The sequence below is a fragment of the Aquarana catesbeiana genome, linkage group LG01, assembly GCF_042186555.1.
Source record: "Aquarana catesbeiana isolate 2022-GZ linkage group LG01, ASM4218655v1, whole genome shotgun sequence".
In the NCBI taxonomy this organism is placed as follows: domain Eukaryota; kingdom Metazoa; phylum Chordata; class Amphibia; order Anura; family Ranidae; genus Aquarana; species Aquarana catesbeiana.
Window position 1 is genome coordinate 296,232,230 of NC_133324.1, and position 18,787 is coordinate 296,251,016.

The 18,787-nt window shown below is 42.7% G+C and overlaps 2 protein-coding genes across 4 annotated transcripts in view; one reads left to right on the forward strand and one right to left on the reverse strand.

Annotated features, from left to right (window-relative positions):
- Positions 1 to 2,520: 2,520 nt before the first annotated feature.
- HSCB (HscB mitochondrial iron-sulfur cluster cochaperone) lies at positions 2,521 to 17,733 on the reverse strand. Of its 3 annotated transcripts, none has more exons than XM_073629341.1 (6): positions 17,286 to 17,733; positions 13,252 to 13,372; positions 11,405 to 11,494; positions 8,081 to 8,225; positions 6,424 to 6,471; positions 2,521 to 3,350 (listed from the first exon to the last, which is right to left on the reverse strand). In XM_073629341.1, the coding sequence occupies exons 1-6, from the start codon at positions 17,570 to 17,572 to the stop codon at positions 3,262 to 3,264; spliced, it is 780 nt and encodes a 259-aa protein (XP_073485442.1). In that variant the 5' UTR covers positions 17,573 to 17,733; the 3' UTR covers positions 2,521 to 3,261. The 3 variants fall into 3 exon arrangements, with proteins under 3 accessions (XP_073485442.1, XP_073485443.1, XP_073485444.1); XM_073629342.1 differs by having other exon boundaries at positions 13,276 to 13,372; positions 17,286 to 17,723; XM_073629343.1 differs by lacking the exon at positions 11,405 to 11,494 and having other exon boundaries at positions 13,276 to 13,372; positions 17,286 to 17,731.
- The window catches only part of CHEK2 (checkpoint kinase 2), a 116,244-nt gene continuing 115,162 nt past the window's right edge, over positions 17,706 to 18,787 (forward strand). The window contains exon 1 of the mRNA XM_073629340.1: positions 17,706 to 17,792. The gene's annotated coding sequence lies outside the window, so the exon portion shown is untranslated. The remainder of the gene's footprint in view (positions 17,793 to 18,787) is intronic.

Here is an 18,787-nt window from a genome sequence, read left to right on the forward strand (position 1 = left end):
TCCCACAGAGCTTAGCCGCGGACACACTGTCCCACTGCCAAGTTTTAACTGCGATGACTAGGGCTGAGGATCTGGCAGACATATGCAGTGAATCAGACGAGGCATCCGCACTATATGCCACCCCCTGCAAGAGCATGGGAAAAGACAAGATTGTCTCCATCCCTGCTCCTATGTGCGCCCCAAGGTAGAGTCCCAGGTGTCATTCAAGAGCGGGTCCATCCTCTTGTCCATGGGATCTTTCCCAGGTAAGGTCTGTATGCCTGGAAACCTGATAGAAGGCTGCATCCAGTCTAGGTACCCTACCGACTGACACCCTCCCTGAAAAGAAAACCTAGGCTGCAGGGCCCTTGAAAGGAAGGGTTTCCTCCCCAGATCTAGCCCATCGTTGATGGCTTCCACTAGACCTTCCTGGGTCGGGAACAACTTCTTCTGTTCCCCCAAGCCCTGATACATCTGGTCATGGAGTGATAGTGGCTTCTTCTCCTGGATTCCCAGGATGGTATGGATGTCTCCCAAGAGATTCTTCACCCCCTGAAGGGAAAGCTTGTAGCAAGAGGGTCTAGAGGGTTCACCACCCAACCCCTCTCCCTATGACTCCACCTGGGAGCCTAAAGAAGCACTAACTGGATCCACCTCAGCTTGTCACTAGTGCCCCCTTAATGCCCCTCCATTAGCGGAGGATAAGACCGGCGGGCAGGTGCAATAGTCTGCTGAGCTGGTGGGGGGCCAGCCTGGGGCTGAACCAGACTGGGGGGAAAAAAAAAAAAAAAAAAAAAAAAAAAAGGGGCATGCCGGGGATTGCAGTTCCTCAGGCTCACTGCACAGAGGGCATGCTGAGCATTGCAGTTCCTCAGTCTTACTGTACACAAAAGGGCCTGCTGGGCACTGCAGTTCCTCAAACTGCAATGCCCAGCGTGCCTTTTTTGCAGTCAGCCTGAGGAACTGCAGTGTCCAGCAGACCCTTTTGCTTGCAGTAAGTCTGATAAACTGCAATGCCCAGCGTGCCTTTTTTGCAGTCAGCCTATCAGACTTACTGCACACAAAAGGGCCTGCTGGACACTGCAGTTCCTCAGGCTTACTGCATAAAGGGTATGCTGGGCACTGTAGTTCCTCAGACTTACTGCACAAAGGGCATGCTGGGCATTGCAGTCCTGCAGCTCACTTTAAAACCAAATGCAAGGCCATACTCCTAAGCACAGTGTAACCAGGAGTGTCCCTAGGACCAAACGCCACCAAGGTCCCAGTACCACCTCCCAACCCCTCGACCACCAGAGGGGTCTACACCCGTGGAGCTATTGGGTAAAAGGCAAAGGGAATACCCACCCCAGGGTTCCTCTCACCTTAGTGGCTGGTGCGGGCATAACCAGGAGTAGTGCCCGGACATCTCCCGCTGAGGATCGTGGTGGTCCTGCCTTCCTGAGCCGCTTGCTGACATCTACAGTGTTTGCAGGCTCGCACCAGCCAGAGCCTGGCCCCCATCTCATACACCGCAGCTGGAACCGAAGGCCGCGGCCCCGGCAGAAGTGCATGCCTCCACCGGACGTGACGTCACTACGTCCTCTGATCCAGCTTTGAGCTTCCTCATTGGCCACACCGAACGCGGGGAGGAACGATGCACTTCCGACTACGCCCCCCTGGACAGAACGAGAGCGGGGCCCCCGAAGTTTCTTTCCCACCCACAGGAAAAGCTGGGGTGGCTAAGTGGCGGAACGAACGGTACCTTCCCTACGGCCCAAGGTTCCGCCAATGAAAAAAAAAAAAAATAGAGATGTGGAGAGAAGCTCTCCCTAGCAAAAACCGGCTTCAACCTCCCCAGTTGATCAGCCTTGGTTCCCAGCGATGTCTCCCCGTCGAAGGAGACACCGAAACTGAGGGCCCACTGGAGCAGGACGGGCTTAAATCTTGAAGCTAAGGCGGTGTTTCCTGTGAAGGGAGGAGCCGAGGTCTCTCAAAAGGTGGCTGTCCTAAAAGACGTTTAGGGAAAAAGCAAAGCTTGACATGCCTAAACGGGTGCAAAAAAAGCAATTAGTGCTTGAACATATATTCATTTCAATGGCTAGAATAAATGAATATTCCGGCCAATGGAATGAACGAACATCCAAATGTTTGATGCCCTTAATTGAGTTTGCAAAATGTGGCTTGGCAGGAGGGCGTTCAGACGAACCGAGCAATTGCCTAGTGTATATGAGTGCATGAAGCCTAAGAAGGTTAAAAATTATAATAAAAAAAAAAATAAAAAATAGCTGGGGGCATCAACTATTTAGGATTTTAAGGTAAACTAGCCCAGAGACGCATGCATAGATGTCACAGAGTACCTCAGATATAAAGAACTATAAAAACGGTTTAAATCACTAGCATTTACTGAAAACTGAAATATCAGTCTTGGATGATCAATAGTTTCCTAGATACCCATTAAAACAGTGGTATTATGAACCACAAAATACCCATTCAATTTATGTCCACATGTTGTATGCAGTTTGAGATAGAAACATAAGATTGCCAATAGAAACAAAAACTAAATTGTCTTAAAATATATAATTTACTTATATATTATTGCACCACATATAAAAAAACAAAAACAGACACCGTAAAAAGGCAGCTTTCTTGTAGTGAATATAATTTTCTACAATAACATTGCCCATGATAATAGGGCACTCTCTAAAACAGTTAAAAGTTCAGGGCTCATTTACCCTTTCCATTCTATTGTGTTGTGCTAAACGCATTAGTGCATTGGGGTGTCATTCAAAATGGATGTCACCGCAACATGCTAATGCAACAGACTTCTGATGCATGTGTATTGCAGTGTACCACACTTACGTGCTATGTAGCATGTTACATTGGAAAAAATGCTGCACGTTAGTTTTTTTGTTCATTCTGTTGTCTGCCTTAATGCAACAGAGTGTGACAACATGCATTAAAAGAAAAAAAACCCTGCACCTCCACAACAAAGTGAGATTAGGCCCTCAAGCATTTAACAGCCATGATATCAGGTCACCTGCTCCCATAGCAACAGTCAGATCTGTTCCATTTTACTACAAAAAAGGTGGCTAATCAACCAGTCAACAGTACTAAAATCTGTCATGAACAGTGACTGTACCACTACCACGTACCATTATAATCTTCTAGATCAGCAAAATATACTATACATTACAGGCAGTGATTGGGGGCTAAAACAGTCTAAATGCTGTTTTCAATAAGTGCAGTGTAAGGCTTGAAGAATATTATTCAATTTTCTAAGTTGCAGGTATTGGTGAAAAGTAGTTATGGAAGTATTTTCTTCTTTACTTGCTCAAGAATATTCGTATAGTATTTCATTGTCGTCAAGAACTTCTTGGCACCTTCAAGATCACCTAAAACAGAAAAAAAAAGTAGCTATTATACCTACTATCACAGCAAATAGAGGTTTTGCACTGCTGCCAAATGGGTAAGTAGTCAGCCTCTTCTATGACAGGGTGGAGCTGCTGCCTGGGATTCATTTTCTTTTAAAAAGGGAGCAGCCTCTCCGCACTTGCACTGAGAAGCGCAGTACCTGGAGGAGGAGCTTTGTCCTCCTTTCTGCTGCTGAGACAAGGTGGGGGCAGAAACAAGGGGATTGCTGCAGCTACAAGAGAGCTGCGAGGGCCACATGAAATGGCCTGGAGAGCCAGATCTGGCCCGCGGGCTTTGTGTTTGATACATGAATGGTATCTTTTAAAAGCAAAGTTCACATTTGACCATGTTTCATGTTACACCCATATATACAGGTGTAACATAAAACATAGTCACAGTCTTCACAGGCCCCCCTTCTACTCCTACTGAATCAGGGGGTGTTCTCCCTGGAGCGCCCACTACAATTTTTACATTTGGTACCTCTGTGTGGCTCTTTCTGCAGAGCCACATAATTTATTCAAAGGATTTGTGAATGAAAATACTAGAAATCCTATCTGCCGCTACAACAGAGTGACTTGTAGATCTCCTTAGAGCAGACCTGGGCAAATACCAGCCTGAGGGCCACATCTAGCCCTTTGCCACTCCTCGTGTGGCCTGCGGTACCTCCAGTGTCTGCATGCCTCTCAGCTTGGAAGCCGATGGGCTTAGAGAGGCATGCCAACAGATGTTTCTGTGCACACTGTGTGGAGCAGGCAGAACTGCAGAGAGAGTGGGAGATGCCCGGTTGGCAGAGCAGGGAGGCTTGGCTCTTGATGCTCTGCTACTGGCCGGTTTTATCTCCAGTGTACATCCAGCTTCTCTGTCTGTGCCGATCCTGCTGAACCTGGCCAGCACTCACATTGCACATCTACACATAGGGCTTGGTTTACTAAAACTGGAGAGTGCAAAATCTGGGGCAGTTGTGCGTGGTAGCCAATCAGCTTCTAACTTCAGCTTGTTCAATTAAGCTTTAAAAAAACAAAACAAAAAAAAACCAAAAAAAATTAAAAACCACACACCTGCAAGTTGAGGGTTAGTAAATAAACCCCGTAGTGTTTCTCTCCCCAGGGCAGGGGAACATTGAGTCTTTATCTGCTCTGTCGTATATATTCTAAGCCTGGCAGTGCTCAGATTACCCAGCTATCTCCTGCAGCTGCATAGCGTTTCTCCCCTCCAGTGATAAATGTAATATTGAGCAGAATAAAGTTCAGCCTTTATTGGTTTAGCCTCCGCAAGAGTCCCAGCTTCTAATGTGGCCCCTTGGGAAAATGAATTGCTCACTCTTGCCTTGCAAATGCTGTGAGGGGAGTAATTAAATGTCAATGCATTTTTTTTTTTTTCACAAAAGGAGGAATTAGATAACATGGGTTGTATGTGCAACTTTGAACTGTTTGACGCCCACTGTTCTCATATAGAATGAGGAGGGTATCAGCAGCTTCATATTATAATTCCCTGTACTGCAATCATGTAAATACAAAAGACTGAACTGGCAGCTGGCTCAGCCTTTCAGAGCACCGCTGAGAGCCTGAAGCAGCCCCCCCCCCGCACAGCTCGGCGCACCAGTGATCATTGGAAGGGCAGAGCAGAGAGCCGCAGACTGGCAGTCACCACTCTCTGCTCACTGAAGACCAAGAACTAAGTGATCAGCGGCCTTTGATCACTCAGCTCCCGGTCTTAGAGGCGACAGTGGATAGATGCAGCATTGGACTGAGGCTGCATCCACCTAGGCGAGTATGGATTATTTTTTTTTTATTTAAATCCCAAACATCTTTTAACCACTTGCCGACCGCCGATGTACGTCCCTACTTTGGGGACGGATATCGTTGTTATGGTAGCAGCTAGCTGCCATAACCCCGGTATCCCCATGTTCGGCCAGCGATCGGCTACAAGATAAAAGTGGTCTCTGCGGCAGACTCGCCGCGAGATTACTTTTATCGGTGGCGGGAGAGGACCCCCCCTTCCGCCGTGATCCGGTGCCCCCCGCCGCTTACCGGAGCCGTCGGCAGCAGCGGAGGCGATTGCATCCTTCTTAGGGCTGTGCATGGAGACGAGTGAGGGGAAGATGGCCCCCAACCGTCTCCATGACACTGCAGGGCGGAAGCGACGTCAAAACAACACTTCCGCCCATAGCTCTTAAAAGGGCCAATTTATAATTTTTTATTTTTATTGCATTTTAGTGTAAATATGAGATCTGAGGTCTTTTTGACCCCAGATCTCATATTTAAGAGGACCTGTCATGCTTTTTTTTTCTATTACAAGGGGTGTTTACATTCCTTGTAATAGGAATAAAAGTGACACTTTTTTTTTTTTTTTTTAAACAGTGTAAAAATAAATAAAATATGAAAAAAAAAAAAAAAAAAATTTAAAAATGCCCCGTCCCGCCGAGCTTGCGTGCAGAAGCGAACGAATACGTGAGTAGCGCCCGCATATGAAAACGGTGGTCAAACACCACATGTGAGGTATCGCTGCAATCATTAGAGCGAGAGCAATAATTCTAGCCCTAGACCTCCTCTGTAACTCAAACATGCAACCTGTAGAATGTTTTAAATGTCGCATATTGGAGATTTTTGAGGGTAAAAGTTTGAAGCCATTCCACGAGCGGGCATAATTTTGAAGCGTGACATGTTGGGTATCAATTTACTCGGCGTATCTTTCACAATATATAAAAAAAAAAAAAAAAAATTGGGCTAACTTTACTGTTGTCTTATTTTTTTATTCCAAAAAGTGAATTTTTTCCAAAAAAAGTGTGCTTGTAAGACCGCTGCGCAAATACGGTGTGAAAAAAAGTATTGCAATGACCGCCATTTTATTCTCTAGGGAGATAAAAAAAAAAAAAAAAAACACACACACACACACACACACACACACACACACACAATATATAATGTTTGGGGGTTCTAAGTAATTTTCTAGCAAAAAAAAAAAAACTGTTTTAAACTTGTAAACACCAAACTCTCAAAACGAGGTTAGTCCTTAAATTGGTTAAAGATAAAATTACACTAAATTCATCATTACCTTTCTGAAAGGCTTCTTTAACATTTTCAGTCAACATCTGACATTTTTCTAAGAAAGAAAATAAATGAATATTAACAACTGTTAACTTGCATCACATAAAGCCAACACGTAGCTATTTTTTACTAAATATATAGTCGTTTTTTTATAAAAACTAGAGTAAATCGGCTAGTCAACAAAATTTTCTGAGAAGCAAGCTCTGTGTGGCAGTTTTCAAGTATAAAATCATGTACTCTAAACCCTTGCACTAACAGATTTTATCTTGTATAAATAGCAATGTATAAACGAAGCTTTTACAGGCCCTTTACAATGCAATTAGCAAGCTTAAAGCAGTTTCAGCTCCAATTGAGGAAGTTACTCACAGCCCAATATCGGAATGCCGACTGTCACTTTAAAACAAGCTAGCAGGCTTTCAATAACCTTCAGCAGTACTTTAAACTTTCTGACGTCCTAGTGAAGCTTGTTTGATCGTTAGAACAGTGATCAGTCCTGGCAAAGGAAGCACACGGCTCTCATGCTTCATTTTACTTGATTTGATTGTAGCCGTATTAGTGCAATTGTGACAGAGAAAATTGAGTACTGTCCGTGATAATAAAAAAAGTATCACGGACAGTACTCAATTTTCTCATGCTTCATTTTACTAATATAGAGTATCTTCAGTTGCAGTAAAGTAAAGCCGCACCATGTTATTCTACATGCAATATACCTTTTTTTGATCAAAATGACATTTACAACCTGCTGGATCCCTCAACTCTTCTGTAAAAGCTTAATAACATTTATCTGGGTGTTGCAGTACATTTGTTAACGTGTATTGCCTTAAGGATGATTATTTATAATGTATGGGCCGTCAAAGTATGGCTATGGCCCGATCAATTAACGCATCACAACACACAGCATGTGTATTGTGGTGCATTGGGATATGCTGTAAATTAAGTTGAGGAATTTGGCATTGTGCAAAAGCTACTTGAATGTGGACTTTACTTGCACTATGACTAGTGGCCTGCACCCATGGCAGGTGTGGTGTGCCTTAAGTGATATTGTGGTCTTGAACTCTGGGGGCGGGGGGGATTTTTTAAATATGACTCTACTTTTACCACACATACAGTAAGTGTTCAGCATTATTTACATTTGGCTTATGCTCAGTCTCCCCTACTGATAAAGTTGACTGCCCTTGTGGTTTTCCTTTCTTCACCCACACAGTATGTACTTTAGAGAATCAGGTCCTACCAGCAACCATTCCTCCAAATTTCCCACCCTTATCACCTATCTGTAATCACAGGAACTTGTACTGTGCCAGGGTTGCTTTGCCTACAACTTTTACAGGTTTGTTTGCACTGGAGAGATTTCCCCTCACTTCCTGTTGTGGGGATAACACACACACTTTAAAGTACAGTTGGAAGAGTTAGAACTTATGTGAGATTCCTATTACTGTCTGCCTTGGCTTGCGATGGTCTTTAAATATATTTTATCGTAAGGAATAATCAATATGCTTTACTAAGCAAGCAAAGATTACAAAAAAATAAAATAAATATCAGTATTTATTAATATGCGACTGTGTGAACATTAACATTAATCAGACCTCTATAGACTGTTTAGCTGTACTATAAAATTATATGCATTGCAAGTCACTGTTAAAAAAAATTAAAGAAAAACAAATAACCTTGTACATCGTTTCCTATTTCTTCAATTTCAGCATCGGTAGTTGCTTCATTAAGCTGTTCATTGACTTCTAGGATTTCAAACAGAAATGGTGCATCTATGCCTTCCTCTGTCCCTTCTGTAAAAGTAATGCCATGAAGACCTAACTGTACCAAACAAAAGGGACAAGCAATAAGGATTTCATATAATGTATAATTATTTGCTCTGAACCATAGGCCTGAAGGCCTATGCTATATACTCTATAGTATCTAAAGCCTCATACACACGATCGGACTTTGTACAAACTTTCCCGTGGATTTTTGTACAAAGGGCGTTGTCCGTAAACTAATTAAGCATACACACGGCAAGACTTTTTCGTCAACAAACACGAACGTAGTGACGTTTCAACGTACTGACGACACTTCAAAAAAGAGGAAGTTCAATTCTCCGGCACCACCCTTTGGTCAACTTCTGTATTGTTGTCTGATCTTTTGCATTGGTTCTGAGCATGCGTGTTTGTAGTTTGTACAAAAGTCCGATGGTTTTGTGTACACACGATCAGACTTTGCTCCTTCTGACTTTTGTTGCCGGAAAGTTTGTCCGTTCACACAGCCAACAAAAGTCAGATGAAAAACGAAAAAGTTTGTCCGATGGAACGTACACACGGTCGGATGTTGCCTTAAAACAGCTAATTTGCATGTTTGTTGTCAAAAAGTCCAATCGTGTGTACGAGCCTTTACTGTTTTCAGGCTTTTTTTGCCCTGTGCATGCAGCAGATCCTTCCGATGCACCACACTGCTATTAGTGTAGAGCGAGCATGGTGAATAATTTCTAGTCACATGCTCCGCTCTGTGTACTACAATTCTTATAGAGCTGAATGCATCTGCACATGGATGTATAATCCAACTTAGGGGCCAGCAGGAAAGGGTGGCCACGTTCACATACACAAAGGGGGTATGGAGAACAATGTAGACACTCTAAAGCAGGATGTCTGAGAATAACCGGAAAACACTTGCATTTGGTATATTCTACTTATATTTAAAAACATAAGATTTATTTTATAAAAGAGTTTAGGCCAGTTCCACACTGGAGGCGTTTTAGCGCTAAAAATAGCGCCTGTAAAGCGCCGCTAAAACTAGTGCTGCTTTACCGCCAACGCCTCAGTGTGAAAGTGGCCTTAGTGTCACTTTGAAGTAGCAAATTGCCAGGCTGTTGGTAAAGCTCTGGCTTCATCTGGGTCACAGGCTGAAAAAAAAAAAAAAAAATTATCAGTATGCACACTCTTGTCAGGATACTCTTATAGGTTCATAGGGGTGTTGAAAATAATCGTAGAATCGATGCATCATCAATTGCATGGATGATGTCATACCAGCACCCCCTTCCTCCCCCTGGACAGCCCTGCCAACACATTCTAAAATGTAAAACATATCACTGTCAGTCCCTCTATTTCATGTATTCCTTCTTACGGTGTGTAAGGGTTAATGTAAACGTATGCCTCTACCTTATTATCACCGATCTTTCATCCAGGGTCACGTGCACTCCATCCGGGAGTAAGGTAGAGGCATAGGTTTACATTAACCCTTTCACACCGTAGAAAGGAATACATGAAACAGAGGGACCGACAGTGATTTTATTTTTAACTTTAGAATGCGCTGGTAGGGCTGTCCAGGGAGAGGCAGGGGGTCTCCTGAGAGTGCAGGGGGGCTGTATATTGTAAATTGGCTGTGTAATGTAAAGGGGGCTGTGCCATTTAGTATTTACTGTTCTAAATAAATACTGTTGTTGTCTGTTGTGTTCAGACTTTGTTACATGCAGGGAGTGTCTTTTTTTCAGAGCAGATAAAATAAAATGGAGTCCTTCCGATTGCTTGAATTTTTTTATGAAAACCATGGGCAGTAATTGTGATGCAAGGATAATCGCAATCAAATCGAATCATGAGCCTAGTGAAGATGCGCACCTCTGATAGGTCAGTGACTGAAATAGAATCAGCATGACAGCCAGGCAACCAGCAGAATAAAAAGCCAACAACCGCTTCCACGTTTCCCTCATTAAAAGGTTTCCTTTAAACAGGCGAGTTTCCTTCTCTTTTTACAATATTTACTGTAACCACACCCAGGGATGAAACTCTATAGTCCACATGTAAATTGTTATAGTGGCGCTCCGGCAGGTGACATAGGCTCACCCAGAGCCCCTGAAGGTGAAGATAAACCAGAGACCCTAGTGATCCCAGGTTGCTTTGTTACAACTGTAAGGTCATGGCCCTCAGGATCAGGGATGGCTATGGTGTGGAGACCACAGTGCAAGACAGCAGCAAGAGGCGTACTTGGGTCTTGGCAGGCAGAAGGAGTAGTCAGGTCCAGGCAGAGGTCTTGACAAGCGGCAGGCAGAAGAAAAGGGACTCTGCCTGCACAGCTTCGTCATTCATTCACAGAGATCTGTCTGTCTGCCACAGCAGATGGACTTGTAGTTAGCAATGGAACAGGAGTGTGGCATACTCTTAGTCCATTGATTCTTCCTGCAGCTCTCCAACTAAAATCCCGTATAGGAGGTTCCATAACAAAGCAATGGTCCCAAGCAAGACAGCACACATGTAATTAAAATTATATTATATATATATATATATATATATATATATATATATATATATATATATATATATATATATATATATATATATATATATATATATATATATATATATATATATATAACTATTATGTTAAGGGGGCACTCTAAGAAGCAGTCAATTCAAAGGATGCTACAGGTTTTGCATCCGGTCATTGCTCTTTTGCAATACAGCAATACCTCGGATTGCGAGTAATTGCGGTTTATGAGCGTTTCGCAATACAAGCTATTTTTTTAGTCTGACTTGGTTTGCGAGCGTTGTCTCGCAAGACAAGCAGGAGTCAAGCCTCTGGGGTGTGTAATACCGCATATGGCCAGAGGTGCAAGGCACCGGTAACACTCTGAGACACTCCGTTCCCGAGTGTCTCTGGCGCCCCCCACCTCTGGCAACATGCGGTACTGCATACACTAGTTGTGACACTGGAACAAATTATCTGAGTTTCCATTGATTCCTATGGGGAAACTCACTTTGTTATATGAGTGCTTTGGATTACAAGCATTCTTCTGGAATGAATTATGCTCATAATCCAAAAGGTACCACTGTATACTATTAAGCCTATATGCCTTTTGCAGTTTTATGTAGATACTGGATCTACTGATTTTCTTCTAAAATTAGAACAAAAAAAAAAAAAAACCCAGCTCAAATTCTTACATTTGATAAATATTTCTAAACCTGTCAGAATTAATAAGAAAAGACTGATGTCTCCTGCAATAAACTTACAAGGTATATTCCTCTGCTTAATGGAGACAGCAACGTTTTGTACGCCTTGTTAACTAAAGAAGATTGTTGATCAGAAATATCCCGCTCAAACTAAAATAGAAAGCAGAAATAAACTTTATTTAAAACACAGGTTAGGCGTTTTGATCATGCAAGATAAATATCCAAAATAAAAAATAAATGCATTAACATCTTTGCATTATAACGGAGCACCTGGGATCAGGTTCAGCATCACAAAACTATTGTTCTAATGCAGTTCAAACAATTGTGCAATAGTCATTTACTGCTAAATAGGCTGCAGTCTTAAGCCTTGTACACACGATCGGACTTCCATCTGACTTTTCCATGGATTTTTGTCCGAAGGGGCGTTTGCCGTGAACTTGTTCTGCATACACAAGGCAGAACTTTTTCAGCCAACATTCCCCAAATCACGTGGTTTTTCAGCTCTTTACCGCCACCCTTTGGGCAACTTCTGCTATTGTTGTCTGATCTTCAGCATTGGTTCTGAGCATGCGTGTTTGTACTTTGGACTTTAGTCCTATGGACTTGTGTACACACACGATTGGATTCTCCTCCATCGGAAATTTGTTGCCGGAAAGTTTGATAGCATGCACAGCGAACATTTGTCCGTTGAAAAACCGAAAACAATTGTCCGATGGAGCATACACGCGGTCGGATTGTCCGATAAAACAGGTCCGTCGGACCAGTGTTGTCAAAAAGTCTAATCGTGTGTATGGACTTTAGAAGAAAGAAATCATTAGATATAACCTGCTCCTTTTTAGATCCACTACATCCATTAGATTATAGCAGGACAATTCTTTACAGTCTATGTAGGCCCTGTCCTCATTTCTTTCCTGCTCTGAGATACATGCAGTAATAAATGCAAGTGATTGCAAACTTTTTAAAATAATAAACATGTCATACTTGCCTGCATTGTCCAATGTTGGTGTATTTTTGTATCATTATCGCAGGGTCTATGGGTTGAGTGCTGGCTTTTAATCTATTTTCAGCAATAAAGACCCGATAGATGTTCTAATCCCTCTCCACTCTATCCAAAACGCAAATGTTTTTAGTTATACTTTAAGTGAGTCTTAGATAGGGGCTTCCACTGAAGACTTGCTTCCGAGAATGTTAGTTGCCTGGCTTCCCTGGATTTAAGGCATTTTGAGTGAAAAACCTGCAACAAGCATTCAGCTTTCGAAATGTAGAACTCCAAATCCGTGTACTTACCTTTTTAATCTGGTTCCGTCAGGCCATCCTGCAGCTGTGTAAGAGCGCTTGCCCATGACTGTAAATTCGAGAAGCCATGTCACCCATAGGATCTCATGGCCCAGCCATTGTTGGCGCTCCCAACTCTCCCCTGCAGCTGCCGCTCACTGACACAAGAGAGCTGATCTACTAAAACTGGAGTGCGCAAAATCTGGTGCAGCAGTGCATGGTAGCCAATCGGCCTCTAACATCAGCTTGTTCAATGAAGCTTTAATAATAAAACCTGGAAGCTGATTGGTTTCTATGCAGAGCTGCACCAGATTTTGCACTCTAGTTTTAGTAAATAAAACACCACAGGGTCATGTGACTGGATTAAGGCAAGTGCACATATCTTTTTTTTTTTTTTTTTAAAGGGTATGCAGAATGGGTAGGAGGGGGGAGGAAACATTTTTAAAATTAGTTAAGAGCTAGGATTATCTTCCTCGTTATTGTCAGACTGTCACCGTCATTGCATCAGCATGAAAGCCAGGAAACTAGCATTTTCAGAAGAGAAGTCAGCAATGGCAGCCTCTGTTTTCAGTTTTTTTTTCAACCAACTGCAAATATTGCTATGTAAACCAAAAAGGGGGACTTTATAGTACTTCTTGCCAAGTTGTGGAACATGCCTGTGGCTTCTGACTAAAGTAATCTGGATGAAGTGACCTCTGGAGATCCCTGTATTTCTTCTGCAGTTCCTGGACATTAACATCAAACGATCTGTCACTGAAAGAAACGGACAAGAAAAAAAAAAAAAAAAACATATCAATGGTTATCATAGTTTTACCAGATGTGACATTATTCTACATAGGAATTACAAAAAAAATACCAGCCAAGTAATAAAACGTATAAAGGTGTGGCCACAGCTGCAAGTAGAGACTAGGAGGAAATCTATTCTAAGTGCCATGACTTGTACCCAGATCACATGCCTGGAACAATGGAGGAAGTGAGACACCACTAATACCACTTTGTTATATAATTTCTTGAACATAGCGTGTCATCCCTTCCTCGGAGAATAAAAAAAGATCCCCTGTAAAAAGTAACCTTTAATGGTTTAACCACTTCAATACTGGAAATTTCACTCTCTTCCTGCTCAGGCCAATGTTCAGCTTTGAGCACTGTCACACTTTGAATGAGAATTGCGCGGTCATACAACACTGTACTCAAATGACATTTTTAGCATTTTTTTTTTTTGGAGACAATAGAGCTCAAGGGGCCCCAGTAGGTAATAAAAAGCTGTGCAGCTCTGTACAATATTCAATAATTGGACTGTCATACCTGTAGGCCCTTTGGACCTTTGAAAGCCTGGTAGAAAAACTTCCAGTTATCATTCTTTTGTTGTTGGGCAGCAAAAAAAAAAAAAAAAAAAAGTTAAATGCTCACTCCAACAAGGCAGGATGTGGGGTTACTAACTGGGAGTTTTATTTATTTATTTTTTTATCAATTTTCAATGTGGCTTCAGGCATTTTTTTAACATGTTTGTCTGTTAAGACTTTAGAAGTGTTTTCAAGTTTCATTCATTTTTGTTTTAGCCAATGGAAACCACATAGAGGAGAGCCTAAAAAACATGCAAAACACTTGATTTGTTCCTATTCAAGTCTATGGGGCAAAAACTGGCCTGTTCTACCTCAGAAGTGGCTCATGTAGGTTTTGGAGTGCTGGGCACTGAGCTCCTGACATCTGAGCGCTGATATGTGAACACCCACCATTGTAATACATAGGGATTTGGAGGTTGATTTTATCTACAAAGCGCTCAGGTGTGAATGGAACCTCAGCTGTTTCCTGGCTGTCTCTGACATGTAAAACTTCTGATCCAGAACAGGTATGTAGCCAGGCACATGTCCATCAAATTAAAACAAATAACATTTTTTTTTTATATATAAGCCTTTCATGCCCTGAAACCTCCACTCAACAGTCCAATTTGCTCCAACAGTGACAACCTCCTTCCAGGTTTTCCTGGCCAATATTCTTTAACATTATGTCTAATCTATAGTAACACACAGGTATAGACTTACATCGACCAGGCACAACATTATGACCACCCATCAAGGCATGGACACTACTAGACCTCTGAAGGTGTGCTATGCTATCTGCCAACAAGCAGTCAGTAGCAGATCCTTTAAGTTCTGTAAGTTTCAAGGTGGGGCCCTCTGTGGATTGGACTTGTTTTTCCAGTTCATCCCACACTTGATTGGATTGAGATCTGAAGAATTGGGGAGGCCAAGTTAACACCTCAAACTAGTTGTGTTCCACAAGCCATTCTTGAATTCATCAGACCCGACCTCCTTCTTCCATTGCTCCATGGTCCAGTTCTGATACTAACATGCCTATTGTAGGTGCTTTTGGCTGTGGACACAGGTCATCATGGGCACCCTAAAAAGGTTTGATACCCAAGCTCAACCGCCTGCTCAGTCCCTCATAGCTGAAGATCAGTTCTCAGTGGTCACACACTCCAGCAGAAGTTCCATAATAAAGATGAGCCGGCACCTGGTAAATCCATCAAATGAAAAATCTTTATTGGCTACATATGTCACATCACAGAAACTCTTAACGTGTTTGGGCTGTAGCAGCTACAGCCAAAATGCATTAACATACTTGTGATGTGACAAAAAGTTTTTCATTTGATGGATTTACCAGGTGTTGGCTCATCTCTATTATGGAAAAACATGGGCACTCCGACTGGTCTGCAGCTCAACACACAATAAACTGCCATCTATTGGAACCAGTATGAACATTTTCAGCTAAAGTAGCTCTTCTATTGGATCGGTCTTCACAGGCTCCCCTTCACTCTCTATGTGCATCTGTGAGCCTTGGCTGACTAGGACCCTGCCGCTGGTTCACCGGCTTTCCTTCCTTGGACAACTTTTGGTAGGTGCTGACCATTGCAGACCAGGAACATCCCCACATTAGCTGCCGTTTTGGAGTTTCTAGCCATTACAATTTGGCCCTTGTCAAGGACACATATTCTTACGCTTGTCCATTTTTAGCTATTTTCAAACAACTTCAAGGACAACATGTTCACTTACTGTCTAATATACCCCCCTCCACTTTCAGATGATGGTGCCACCAGATAATCAATGGTCTCCACATTACCAGTCAGTGGTCACAACGTTGTGGCTGATGGGTGTAGATTTTGCACGGATACTGCAATGACAAGTAGACATGTCCACTGCCAAACAATTCGTTTTCATTTCATTCGTGTTTTTTTTTTTTTTTTTTTTGTTTTTCAGGTCATTTGTTATGATCGAGATTTGTTATTTTGCATAAATTCGAGAATTTGAAAATTCGGAAGAACGAAAATCTGAAATAACTAATACCAACTATTACATTTTAGGTATTGGCATTTCCTTTCAAATTTGACAGTTAGCGAACGTAACAAATACGAATTTATCTGAAGTTACGAATTATCTGAAATAATGAATGCCACATCTAAATGAATGGAACGTAATGAATTATTAATAAAGTTTTTATTACTATTAAATTCATTACATTCCATTTGTTTAGATGCAACATTCATTATTTTGGATAATTTGCAACCTCAGATAAATTCGTTTTCGTTACGTTCGCTAACTGTCAAATTTGAAAGGAAATGCCAATACCTAAAATTTAAGTTAGTATTAGTTAGTTATTTCAGATTTTTGAATTTCCGAATAATTTGTTAAATGGGTTTTCGTTAATTTGAATATTTCCAAATTAACAAATTTGTTGAAAAACAAACTGCACATGTCTAATGACAAGGACTAACCCTGGGCCAGCTGTAACAGGTGGCGACGATGGCAATTATGGTGGTAATGATGATGATTATGGTGATGACGATGATGGTGATGATGGCAGTTATGGTGGTGGTGATGACGATGATGGTGATGATGGCAGTTATGGTGGTGGTGATGACGATGATGGTGACGATGGCAGTTATGGTGGTATTGGTGATGATGGCAATTACGGTGGTATTGGTGATGATGATTATGGTGACGATGGCAATTATTTTATTTATTTCAGGTACTTATATAGCGCCGTCAATTTACGCAGCTCTTTACATATACATTGTACATTCACATCAGTCCCTACCCTCAAGGAGCTTACAATCTAAGGTCCCTAACTCACATTCATACATACTAGGGACAATTTAGACAGGAGCCAATTAACCTACCAGCATGTCTTTAGAGTGTGGGAGGAAACCGGAGTACCCGGAGTAAACCAACGCAGACACAGGGAGAACATGCAAACTCCAAGCAGGTAGTGTCGTGAATTATGGTGGTATTGGTGGTGGTGATGATGACGATGGCAATTATGGTGGTGGTGATGATGATTATGGTGACGATGGCAATTATGGTGATGATGATTATGGTGACGATGGCAATTATGGTGATGATGATTATGGTGACGATGGCAATTATGGTGATGATGATTATGGTGACGATGGCAATTATGGTGATGATGATTATGGTGACGGCGATTATGGTGGTATTGGGGACGATGGTGGTGATGACAATGGCGATTATGGTGGTGGTGACGACAATGGCGATTATGGTGGTGGTGACAACAATGGCAATGGCAATTACAGTGGTGATGTTGGCGATTACGGTGGTGGCGATTATGGTGATGGCAATGGCGATTGTGGTGGCGAAGGTCGTCTTACCAGTTGAGGAGGTAGAAGTAATCCCTGGTGAGATCCGGAGGTTGCAGTGACCGGCAGGAAGGACAGAAGAGCTCTTCAGTACGGATCTCACACTGACAGCTCCAGCACAGGCGGCTCTGAGCGCTCATACACAGCCTCCTCCTCATCCATGGAGCCGGGGAGAGAAGGGGGGGAGCTCGGACACACATCACCCCCCGGGTCACCTTCGCTGGACTCAGCACAGCCGCCATACACGTCCTCCAGTGCCCGGCACAGCGCCTCCACACCGCCCGGCATCCGATCTCCATGACTGGCACACACCCGGACCCCGCTCACTCCTCCACAGGGGGAAGCCGATCCTGGGAGCACCGAGTCCCGCAGACCCATGCCGTATGGCTCCCGGGGGTGAAAGGTAAGCGCGGACCGCCCACTGCTGACATCAGCACCTGTGATTGGTCAGCCGGGCTTAACACTGAATGGCGGCAACGGGGACGAGGATCATCTTCCTGTTTATGTGGCTGCGGTGAGGTGAGAGCGTGTCACTGGATAAGTGTGTGTGCGGGGCACCTGGGTGGGCACTCACCCTCTACACCCCCTCCTACATGGCAGCCGTGTGTGTGTGTGTGTATATATATATATATATTGGGGAGAGAGTACATGTCCCCGAGAGGATAGACTGCTCTCCACATGTGGCACCCCCCCCCTCCTCCTACTATCGTCTTCAGGCCTACCAATCACTGTGTAGTGCCAGGCCTGCCTGGAGAATAGTTCTACTATAGAAGGGATGGCAAATCCAATGCTGGCTCATTGTACAATCCCCTTTATTCTAACTTTACACTGTACAATCCCCTTTATTCTAACTTTACACTGTACAATCCCCTTTATTCTAATCATACACTATATAATCTGGTTTATTCTAATCATACACCATATCATCTGATTTCTTCTAATCATACTCTATATAATCTGGTTTATTCTAATCATACACTATATCATCTGATTTCTTCTAATCGTACTCTATATAATCTGGTTTATTCTAATCATACACTATATCATCTGATTTCTTCTAATCGTACTCTATATAATCTGGTTTATTCTAATCATACACTATATCATCTGATTTAATCTAGCCATACACTATATAATCTGATTGTACAATCGTCTTTAGGCTAATCGTACATTGGACAATCTCATTTAAGATAACCATACACTATATGATCTGATTGTACAATCCTCATTTAATCTGTTGCCGCCCATGAGGGTGGACTTAAACACACACACACATGCATCCATATGGGTGGCAGAGTTCCCTGCGCTCCCAGCACAGTGACCGAGCTGTCAAAGACAGTTGCAGGTCTCTAATATTGATCAGGAGTCATCAGCTGCCAATCGTGTGACCACTGTAATAGCCAATGGCCATGGTCACATGATCAATCAGATCTTCCTACCTCCTGGGCATTAGCCCAGTTCAAGGGAAAGGGTTAAAACAGAACTAAATTGGTCTTCTGCCATCTTCATTGGCT